At 31.9% G+C, this 11,870-nt stretch overlaps 1 protein-coding gene and 1 long non-coding RNA gene across 4 annotated transcripts; both read left to right on the forward strand.

The window, feature by feature from the left end:
• On the forward strand, window positions 1–3,796 carry LOC140827150 (polyubiquitin 9-like). Of its 3 annotated transcripts, none has more exons than XM_073189765.1 (6): window positions 1–310; window positions 448–595; window positions 1,731–1,770; window positions 2,543–2,728; window positions 2,834–2,873; window positions 3,492–3,796. In XM_073189765.1, the coding sequence occupies exons 3-6, from the start codon at window positions 1,768–1,770 to the stop codon at window positions 3,575–3,577; spliced, it is 315 nt and encodes a 104-aa protein (XP_073045866.1). In that variant the 5' UTR covers window positions 1–310; window positions 448–595; window positions 1,731–1,767; the 3' UTR covers window positions 3,578–3,796. The 3 variants fall into 3 exon arrangements, with proteins under 3 accessions (XP_073045866.1, XP_073045867.1, XP_073045865.1); XM_073189766.1 differs by having other exon boundaries at window positions 448–586; XM_073189764.1 differs by lacking the exon at window positions 448–595 and having other exon boundaries at window positions 2–310.
• Window positions 3,797–6,355: 2,559 nt separating this feature from the next.
• On the forward strand, window positions 6,356–9,212 carry LOC140827151 (uncharacterized). Its single transcript, XR_012116917.1, has 2 exons — window positions 6,356–6,871; window positions 7,148–9,212. It is a non-coding gene; the product is annotated as an uncharacterized lncRNA (long non-coding RNA).
• Window positions 9,213–11,870: the final 2,658 nt, after the last annotated feature.

Here is an 11,870-nt window from a genome sequence, read left to right on the forward strand (position 1 = left end):
TTAACTTTTAAAAAAGATTAAATATCTTCTCACAGCAAGAAGTGAAGCGCATCACTTCCGGCGAAGAAACCTAACCTAGAATTCCCATTTTTCCGTTCCGCCTGCGAGCCACCACTGCTGCACCAAGTTTTCTCCTCCTCCAAGACCGCCGACCACCGGACTCCTCGCAGAAAGCCGGAAAGTAAAACGGAAAGAAACCTGCACAGCCGAGATTTTAGCTTTTTATTTCGACTTTTCTTCTATCCAACGCCGCATCAGTTAATCTGAATCGATAGGTTGATCTCTGAGATTCCTTAAGCTTCAAAACGGTGTAAGTCTCAGCCTTGGATTATTTTCCGTCATTTCTACTGAAGTTGTTTTCTTTTTCTTTTTCTTTTTCTAGGTTTTATTGTTTCAGCCGTTGAAACCCATTTCATAGCGTATGAATTTATGTGAGGATTTTTTTAGGATCTTAGTAGAGTGCGAATATGAATTGGGAAATGGCAGGGTTTCTGGAGTCCGGTTGAAACGCTACTGCTGCAGCGAGAAGCCCTGCTGTGCAGTCAAGAAGGGCTGCTATCCGACGTGTTTCCGATATGTTAAGCGGGTAAAATAGGTCGGGAAAAAATTCTGATGTCAAGTGTTGAGCGAAAATCCATGGGAGTTTTTATTCGAAAAAGAACAATAAGTCACCCCGAATTGTTTCTGCCCAAAATCGACCTTCCTTCATATTTTCAGCCTTGGAAATATTTTTTAAAATTGTTAACATTGGATTAATTTTCTCTGGTGGTGTGACTTTTTTAGTTAATTTATCATCAGATTTAGAGCCAAATTTTGGTGATTTTTGTGTGTAATAAGGTAATTTCCGAGTATGAATAAATAGAAGCAGGGTCGTTTACTTAGAAATATGGTAAATAAATTTTTTAACTGATATGTCCGGAAATAAAGTGAAAATTTAAATTATGGGATAAGTTCTGAGCTAAGTTGTATCACGATTTTATGAATTATTATGAAACATACCCAAAGAATTGAAAAATTCCGATTCAAGTTTCAATGACAAGATGCAATGTACGAGACTTGCTATTTAAGAATCTGGCAGCTTCATGGATTCAGTGTGTTAGCTCGCGGTTGTATGATTAATGTGATATTTCTCTATCTGCTTGAAAGTTATGTGGTCATGGGATTCTATGTGCTTATACATTATTTTTTATTCATGCATCATATTTCAGCATTCATGTATTAGTATTTTGAGCTTTATAGTTCATTTATTTGTGTTGTGTGATCAAAATTGATGTTTTTTTTGCAGCTATATGAGAGTTGGTCATTGTACGATGTATATGTTAAGTTTATGGTGCATGGCTTTTGAGGTGTGACATACTTTTTCAGTGCATGGGATGGAACTATGGCATTCTTTACGGTGCACGGATTGCACCGTGGCATTCTTTACATTTCATGGCTTGTACAAAGTTATGGTGTTCGGGGCTTATTATTTGTGGCTGATTGGGGACTTATGGTTAAGCATTTCATTCATGTGTTTACCAGTATGGACTGTATTCCAAATCTTAAGTACGAGGTTTTGTACGAGTATTTAAACCTGATAAGTACTGGTCTGAATGTCTGCAATTTACGAGTATTATGTTTAAATTTGAAAGCTATCTATGCCGTATCTAGCATATGTTTATGTGTTCATCTATTTGACTCTGGTGTGTTTAGTTCTCCCTTTTGGCTTACCCCTTGTTGATATTTTTTAGGTGAAGAACAAGGATACAAGTAATAGAAGTCACCGAAATGGTAAGTGATGAAAATGTTAACGATGCTTAATATGTTTAGTTAATTGATTTTCGTATGTTTGATTAGGTATTAAGGCCTTGCTTTGAATTTATGGATCATTGATTTTGGACGCTTGGTATATTTAAGTTTGGTTTATTTTAAATATGACAAGAGGACTTGTCTCTTTACAAGCATGTTATTTCATTATTTATGCTTTATTTGCAAACTGGAATTATGTTTTATTTTTTTTATAAAGTGAGATTTTAGGAAAAAATTTAAGACTAGGATAGGTTCATTAACAGAAATATTTTGATTTATATTACAATTCGAATAAATAATAACAGTTTCTTCATGCATGTTTATTAATGCGATGACCAAGGGGTAGGCGTGATTTCTTTGATTGTAAGCCTACATTTCAATTTTGCAGTATTTTGAATGTCAGGATTTATGATAAAGACTGGAAGGGGTAGGTGTGATCTTAGTCACTCAGAAAAGAGGATGAAATGATATTGAAATTTCTTGTTATGGATATAAGTGATTGGAGATCGCTCTCAATGCTCATATACCTTAAAGTGGTCCGTTGGCTTTGGTGATTTATCTGTCACTTTTTTTTATAGCTTGTGCAGCAACTCTGACTGATATACTGTCATTTGATTGCAGTAAAATGAATATTACTATCACTCTATTTTGGGAAAAAAACTTTTTTTACTTCATGGATTTCATTTGTTAGATCATTTTCCAGCCGCTGTTGATTTAAGTTAACAGTGTGAAACTTTGATTACTTTATCACAAGGCAATGTATATCCGTGTTAAACGTGAGAAGACAACTTACTTCCTGCAATGCGTTCCAAGTGAGACGATTCTACAAATCAAGGAGAAGTTGCAAGAACTCACTGATCAGCCGGCTAACAATCAAAGACTGATACTCATGTCAAATCGTGAAGTGTTGGATGATTCAAAATCCTTGGCAGATCAAAAGGTTCTACCTTCATTTTTACACAATAATTGATATCAGCTTTTGTGATATTTAATTTACTACTTTGGTCTGGAACCTAAAACGTTCCATATTTCTTATGTCTTTCAGGTTGAAAATGATGCTGTCGTCGCCCTGACTCTGAGAAAAGGTTCTCTAATTTTCATAGATTTGCTTTCTGTTAGAATATCAAAAGATTACTTTTTACATTGTTAGTGAGTGAATAAATCATAGACGATATTTATATTTTCATTTCTATATTTCCTATGAATGGCATAAAAGTTGGCGTACTCTGTTCATGTGCATATATATCTTGCTAGAGGTAGTTTTTCATTTATTGTAAACTTTATATTTCTTCTATGATCAGGGTATAAACTATGAACATAAATATGCATCTAATCGTGTACGAGGGATCTCTTGTTTCGTGGCTAAGAAACGACGATAGATGATCAATATCGAACCGATCGAAATCGTTTATTGCCATTTTAATCCCTATGAAAGTACATTCTGCATATACATGTTAAATTGTGAATGGAAGATTCCCATAAGTTGTCTCGAGTCTAGATGCCAAGAAAGTGACAATCCTCTCTCCTCTTCATTAACTTAGGCTTCAGAGATATATATATATATATATATATATATATATATATATATATATATATATATTCATATTCAACATCAAATCTCTCTAGTATCTTTTGTGTATTCTTATGCATGTATTGTTCAACTCTTGCATCACTTGTTTTATTTTTTTACTTGAGCTTTTCAGATGATAACGAGTTCGAGGATGTAAATATCGTGCGGCCAAATGATTTCTACCAGTCCCGTGACTCGGAAGCTAGTTCTAATTGGTGAATCAAGAATCGAATGAGAAGCAGCTGCCATCTTGTTCCCTGATGGTCCTAAACTCTGCCGTCTGTTGCATTGTAGTTGCCATTATTTTTGCAGGATGCTTGAACTGCTTCTGGTAACATCAGATTCGATCGATATATTTGAATAACGGATTTGTTTTGACAATGAATTTGAAATAATAGCTCATCTTGATTTATATAAAATCATTTACAATTATCGTTATATTTGGGGTGCAATGATCATATGATTTTCTTTCGTCAAAGAAATCTTCATTTTATCATAATTTGATTAGAGTGGGTCTCATGTGAGACCGTCTCATGGATCATAATATGTGAGACGGGTCAGGTGACCCAAATAAGAGATCCGTTTAACAAATACGACCCGTGAGACTGTCTCACACAAGTTTTTGTCATTTGATTAAGATCTTTCAGACTAAAATAGTAAGAGTGAATTTTAATTCACATTTTTCTCAGGCTTTTAACTTGAGGACCATATTTTCATTTGATAATCTAAAAAAACATCATAATTAATCGTGAATTATAGTACGACCGAAAGTCCTTCAAACAGATCATTAGTTAGCTTGTTGAAATTTTCTTCAAATGGTTTAACATTTCAAAGTAAAATGTTAGATATTAAACCTCATTAAATGAAAAAAGTTTTGAATAAAGTTGGTAAAAATTGATTATTATCTTAATCCACCAAAAATGTTCTATCTTAGAATTTTCATAAATAAGAATATTATCTCAAGTTTCGATATAATCATAATAATTATACATATTATGTATAACTTGAAATTTATTTATTTGACGAGCTTGTTCTAAAGGCAAATCCCAATTTGCTGTTGATATTATCTTTTTAATTATCTTTTAAGAAAATACATAATCTGTAATTCTTTCCATATGTTGAATTTCAACATATCCTGTTACTATTAGAATAGTTTCAAAATATTCTTTTGTTTTTCTGCCATAGATAAACTGTAGATCTTTATTTAAATAGTTTTCAGCTATATGAATAAGAGATAGACCTTTTAAATCTTTATGGACAACAATTTATATATCTTGAGAGTGTATAAGGATGTTTAAGTTCTTTCTTTGGAACATTTTAATGCAAATATTGTATCATGACAATAATGAATATAACATGCGACGATATCATATGCAAATTCAGTGATATTATCAAATGTATCTTCTGTTTGAGGAATATATTCCTTTTCTATATTAAATTTTTTATCGGCCATATGTTTATTATGTGTTTTTTTTTTCCCTATAGCTTGTCTTTAAGTCTGTTTTCCAAGTCTAATCCATGTAAAAATTCTCTGGTTAGAAAATCTAGTAAAGGATTAGATTTTCCAGAAATATGTATAATATAAAAATCAAAGAGCTTCTTATCTAACAAAAAATTGTTTAGATGCTATTATTTAACATTTTTTAAAAGAATATTTTTTGTTGATTCACGATCAACTCTTACTGAAAAGTTTTTATTTAAAAAATTAATCTCAAATTTAGTGATATATTTAACCATAGAAAGAAGGTTTTTTTTTTTAATCGTGTAATAATTTTTTGAGTATTATTTCATATTCATGATTTATATCTAGCAAGAATCTTTTTAAATTCATTATTAATTTTTGTTTTAGAATTCTTCCATAGCCAATTTCAGAGGCATTTGTTTCAACTATATTAGATGTTTCATGATTAAGAATAGTTAAACAAAGATGTTTTTAAAATTTTTCCTTTATTTTTTATACAAGAAGAGTATGACTATGGTTGAGGATTTATCTTCAATATTTGAAATAATAAAGTACAATATTGAGCTAAATCTTTATAAAAAAAATTTATAATACAATTAAGACTGCCAATAAATCTTTGTAATTTATTTAGATCCATAATTTTATGATGAAATTTATCAGCATGAATAATTGTCTTTTAATAGGAACCATTATTCTATTTTCAATATAATGTTCTAAATTTTTTTATTTAGTTTGAATTTTTTTTTTATTTAGCATTAACTGTTAATCCAAGTCTTTTAGTGACTTGAATAAATATATTTGGATTTTTAAAATGTTGTTCAATATTATCAGAATAAATAAGAACATCATTTATATAAATAATGATATAATCCATATCAAGATTATAAAATTTCATTCACAATATTTTTTTAATCCAAATAAAATAACATTCCATACATGATATCCAAATAAAACTGCAAAAGTTGTTCTTTAATAGAACTGTAAAAGCTGATCTTTAATATTTTTAAAAAAAACTTCATCTTTTTATGAATTAATAAAATTTTCTTTGTTAGTGACTATTCTTTGTAAAATATTAATAGATTTTGTCCTAGACGCTGTTGTAAATGAAAAGAACAAATCATTTTTTTTAAATATTTGTGTATAAACCATTTTTATTAATTTTATTGATAGTGAATAACATTTGAAAAAATTGTATCCCAAAATAACAGGGGTAAAAATATTTTTAACAAGAATAAAAATTGTATTTAAACAAATTCCTGAATTACATATTGTTACGCCAGACAATTACATGTTGCTTATTAGCAGTTGTTATAAATTGAATAGTATTTTTTAAACTCTTTCAGCAAAAAGAACAAAAAGCCATGAAATAAATTTTTCTTTCCAAAAAATTGCATTGCATAATTTTTTATTTAAACTTTTGTCATAAATACATCTTTATACCATTTGAATTCAGATAATGTTGGACATTTTAAATTCATTAATTGCTTTTGAGATCTATCTAACTGAAACTCTTAGCTTTAATAAAATTACCTAGTATAGTGTAAATAAATGTATTTACAGCATCTGATTCTTCTCTTCTCGTAGAATCAATTATATAGAGCCAAGAATTTTAGTTTTTGCTTCTTTAGAGAAAAACAAATCCCACCAACTTTAAAGTTGGCCAGTAAAACCGATTATAATGGCTTGTGGAATTTTTCTATCATTATTACATTTTATTTTAGTGGCAGAAGAATCCCACCAACCATGATATTCAAATTTACCATCTATATCTCATTTAATAATAGCTTCTCCATTAAAGTTAATATATTTGTTGGAATATTTCATGTTCGCAATCTTGATTTTGATGTTAACAAAACTTGTTATTGTGTTTCTAACATATTTTTTCTAGTGTAAATTTATTAACACCAGCACAAGGTTGGACGTGTATATTTGCCAAGCAAAGTTGGGCTTATTGAGTGGCGAGCACGAGATTGTACTTGTTTATTTGTCAAGCAGAGTTGGGCTTACTGATTGCAGAGTGCGAGGTCGGACTTATATATTTGCCAAGCAGAGTTGGGCTTACTGAGTGCCGAGCGGAAGGTCAGGCGTGTATATTTGCCAAGCAGAGTTGGGCTTACTCATTGTCGAGCACGAGGTCAGACTTGTATATTTGCCAAGCGGAGTTGGGTTTACTGAGTGCGGAGCGCGAGGTCGGACGTGTATATTTTCCAAGCAAAGTTGGGCTTACCGAGTGTCGAGCACGATGTGGAACGTGTATTTTCCGAGCAGAGTTGGGCTTACTATGTGTCGAGCGTGAGTTCGGACTTGTATATTTGCCAAATAAAAAGTTGGGCTTACTATGTGCCGAGCGCGAGGAGGTCGGGCTTATATATTTGCCGAGCAAAGTCGGGTTTACTGAGGTGCCAAGTAATGTCAAGCATACTGAAGTGCCGAGATGGGGTGCCTGCTAGTGAAAATCGCATGAGTTGAGCCCGTTGCACGGTGCACTGAGTATACTGTAGGACACTGCAATGAGGCACAAGAAACGAAACAAAAGAGAGCCAAAAATAATTATCTTAAATATTTGAAATGAGTGATGCAACATAAGAAATTTATTATAAAAAAAAATCCTTCTTCGGATAATGATAAAATCTCAAGTACATGAAACTTATCATGTGAATAAAAATTCTGAGCTTTGTAAAACTTATCTTGTCGCAGTGAGAAAAATAGTCACTTCAATAAAATCAAGCATGACAATTACTTGATGCGATAATGTAAAGGCTGAGCATATGTGTCTTCGACTATTCACATAAAAATGTAAAACACCCAACGAAATCCATCTCGATTATGTGAAGTTCGACATAAAATATCATCAAGATGTCATGCTATGCTTGGGACAGACAAATGCTTCATGAAATAATGCGAGGTTCGAGCTAATTTGGCCCCGAATAACTAATTCAGAATAACAGATAAGAACCACTTGGTGACGTCTCGAGTGGAAGAAAAATCACCAAATATAGTCCTAAAGTCATGCTAGTAAATATGGAATTGTTATTATCTGTTAAAGCTCAACCAAACTACCACTATAGGATTTCAGTATGCTTTAATATTGAGGTTAGATCCATCACTGAGAATAATCCAACATCACTCATGAGGCCGTAATGTTTTGCTGAATAAAGTAATATAACTATGGAATTTGTCTAAAGATTTATTTAGATCTATACAATGAGGATTTGAGCTCAGGCAATTCCCTTTAAATATTTCCACAAAATACAATTATGATAAGGATTCAGAGTATGCATTAGTGTAAAAAAAATGCTATAGAACAAAGGAACAATAGTCTCTAATTTAAATAATTTGGTAGACAAAAATATGAAGCAACCAAGACAGTGACCCCTAGGCCCTACCCAAGACATAATCTCAATTTGTGGTTGAAGCTAGCTATTAGCAACTATCCGGAATTGATCCCGTTTGTCATGGGTTGTGACATCAAATCAAAATATGAACTCATAATAACATAGGCAGTTTCAAATTTTAATAAGTGAAAATCTAGTTTGGTAAATAAATGTTTAAACGAAACTATGTTTAAATAATCCACTCTGAATATGCAATGACCAAAGATTATGAAATTGTATGGACTAAGGAAATTTCTGGAGGAAGAGTAGCACGAACCATTAAAATTCCTTGAACCGATTATCAAAACCAATTTCTTCAATAAGCCGAATCAAACTGCTCAAAAATATAACTGTATATCAAAGAAAACGTGTGAGTCGACTCCGTCTGGAGACGAAGCCACTCTGACCCTCAAGTGAAAACGTACATTGATTAGGGTTAGGAGCCTTTTATTTATAAATGTACAGTCTCAAATGATATGAAATTTTGTAATATATGACAACTAGATTTGTGTATATCAATACAATATTTTGTAATATCTTTAAAATATAGTGTGCATATCTGATGGACTAATTGCCATATGTGTAAAATTTATACCCAGTTTGTGATGTTTGATACTCTTTTCTTGGTAAAAATTTGACACTGAGTTTATTGCACAATAAAACTACCAATTGATGAAAATGTATGGTGAAAATTTGTCACAAAAATTGCGTCTACTTAACCACCAAACAAATACATTATGCAAATGATAAACTACCGACAAAAATCAATATAAAACATCAACCGATGACCATATTACAATATTACATGTATAAATCAAGTGTTCAACAATAATATGACAACAAACAAAAGTATCTCACACCGATAAATCGAATACGTTGGGATATGAGATGCCATTGAAAAAGCTTCGAGCTTCATCCACTCTTTGTAAAAGCTGGATTTTGTTGAAAATAACTCGAAACTTCCACGTTAAACCAAAACAAAATTCTTTACTTATTCACACACATATATATGAAACAAGATGGAAAATCAATGTTAAAGTTTCATTTTTTTTTAGAGATGTGAGTTTTTTGAGCTTTGAATTCATGTGCATTTCATAGGTAAATTTGTTGGTTAGAGATTTCAAACAAAGAAACATGATCTTTGACGGAGACTGAATCATAACAAGACAATATTTTAAAAAAAAAATTCTAATTGATGAAAATTGATTTTTTTTAAAAAAAATTAAAAGAAAAAAATATATATATAAAAAAGGAGGCTCAGATCTGGAGAAAGGGAGGAGAGGAAACACCACGCCATGGCTGCCGATCGCCGGTTGCCTGCGACGCTGAGCGCAGCTCATTCCGTCGCACCGCCGTCCGGGACCGCCCCGCCAAGATACGGGTCCGATCATCCCCCTGCCCTACCCATTAGCTCAAAACATTGAAAGAAATAAAAAAAATCGTCATCACAGCCTCGTGATTCGCCAGCATAACAACGCTATTTACTCGGAAAACAGAATAATCGCCGAAGACGGCAGAGTAGGTCTCACATAAGAAAGAAAGATACAGATGAAACAGCACCATACGAGAAATAATGCTCGCCGATGGAAAGATAAACCAGCAAATATATACACACACACATCTGTATTGCTAGCTCGCTGCTGTTGGTTCATATTTTCGAGGAAGGGCGGTTGGTTTGTTCAGAAAAATCACGGGCCGAGCAGAGTGGGGGCAACCGCCCTCGGAGAAATCCCGTCCCTCCGTCGCCTCATTTTCTTTAATTTTTTTTGAGCTAATGGGTGACTGAGAAAATGGGTGACTGAGAAGTGTTATTGGGGGTGGTGTATTTAAGGTTGGAAATTTAATTATTTTTATGGATTTTTTTAGAGTTTTAAAAGTTCAGAGTTATTCAATACAGATTTTTACAAGCATTATAAAAATTTAGTAGTATTCAACTTATATTTTTCTAGATTTTTAAAAAGCCATTTGTTATTCAAACTTGACTTTTTAAAAATCTACAAAAATATATAGGTATCTAATATTTCCATAGATTTCTAATTATTCTAATATATTTCTTTACGTACAAACCATACAATTAAAGGCACAATTATATAAACTCAAAAATCGTCTTTTACTTGTCCTAAAGATTTTTGTAGACTTTTAATTGAATAAATATCATTCTCACCCATATATTTCTCTTTCTCACTCAAAACACGACGTTTTTCTCCTCTCTAAAGACAAATCGAGGGTTTCTCAAATTTCAAAAATACGAAACTTTTCTTGAATCGTTATTGATTTGATAAAAATATATATTGAAATTATGTGTTCAACAAGTGTTCTTATGTGTTTTGTATTCAAATATATATTATTCATTCATATGCTACTATGGTAACCAAATTCCCTAAAAAAATTTGACCTTTTTAACATATGCAAGACCCTTTCGATACTTGGCCGGAAATGTACAATACCTCTGTATTCAAATATATATTATTCATTCATATGCCACTATGGTGACAAAATACCTTGGGGTTTTGTGGGAAAATGGTGAGACAAATTTCAAGAAACATGGAAGAAGTAGAAGGGAGAATCGGAGCAGAAACACTCTAATTTATATCATCGTTGATGTTAAGTACCACTTCTGTCGGTGTGCATGCTATTTTGAAGTAGCACATGTGTTGGATTCACATAAGAATGTGTATCTAGTATATATTAACCATAATAATGAGTAAGTCTGACATATTAATATCTAATATTAATATTTTTAAGGCATTCCTGTTAAACGTCGCACAGTAAAAAAAACATAGTTCATTTGTGATAAGCATAGAACTTAGGAGCTTCTTTCTTAAAATTCTTGTTAGCCCTTGTTGTTTGATTGTTTGTATCACACTTTATCATTGTCTCTAGATCTTTTTACCTCTTTTGGTCAATATCTAGTAAAATGTACGTGCTTGTTAGCTTCTTATCACCATATATTTTATATCTTATGCATAGTCAAGTAATACTTATAATAATGGGAGATTCACAAGCAAAATATAATGTGTGGACGACTGAAGAGAGTAATGAATTGCTAAAACTCATGGTTGATGCCGCAATGCGAGGATGGCGTGATAAGAATGTAGTATTTAACAAAAAACTTTGGAGAAAAAAATACTTCCTACTCTAAATAAAAATCGACGTCAATTCTTGGCTCCTTTTAGAGGTGTTCGTTATCATCTCCAAGAATTCACTGGCCAAAGTCGTCACCCTGAAGATGCAAAAGAGTTGTTCAATCTTCGTCATATCTCTTTGAGAAACGTCATTGAGAGGATATTTGATATATTTAAATTGCGGTTCAGAATATTCAAAACAAATCCTCCATTTCCATATTCAACGCAGAAGGAGCTTGTGTTGGCTTGATTGCACAATTTTCTTCGGAAGGAATGTCGATCTGATGAATTTCCAGTTGAACCAGAGAATGAAACTTCATCAGAACAAGTTTATCAAGATAACAACTTTGATCAAATATTTGACATTCAAGAACAATAACGAGCAAATGCAAGCAAATGCATGGAGGGATACTATAGCAAATTAAATGTGGAGTAACGTTGATCATATTTACAAATAAAATTTATTCACACTAAAAAAATTATTTTAAAGTGCATATGTTATTTATTTCAAATAATTACTAGTTCAAAAAAAATTATATATATATATATAT

Source organism: Primulina eburnea, chromosome 3 (genome assembly GCF_022965805.1).
Source record: "Primulina eburnea isolate SZY01 chromosome 3, ASM2296580v1, whole genome shotgun sequence".
Lineage (NCBI taxonomy): Eukaryota > Viridiplantae > Streptophyta > Magnoliopsida > Lamiales > Gesneriaceae > Primulina > Primulina eburnea.

Bases quoted from the DNA above. Each gene is read 5' to 3' on its own strand.
- LOC140827150 (XM_073189765.1), top strand. The intron at 2,729-2,833 runs GTTCTACCTTCA...TATGTCTTTCAG, and splicing joins AATCCTTGGCAGATCAAAAG to GTTGAAAATGATGCTGTCGT. The intron at 2,874-3,491 runs GTTCTCTAATTT...TGAGCTTTTCAG, and splicing joins CGCCCTGACTCTGAGAAAAG to ATGATAACGAGTTCGAGGAT.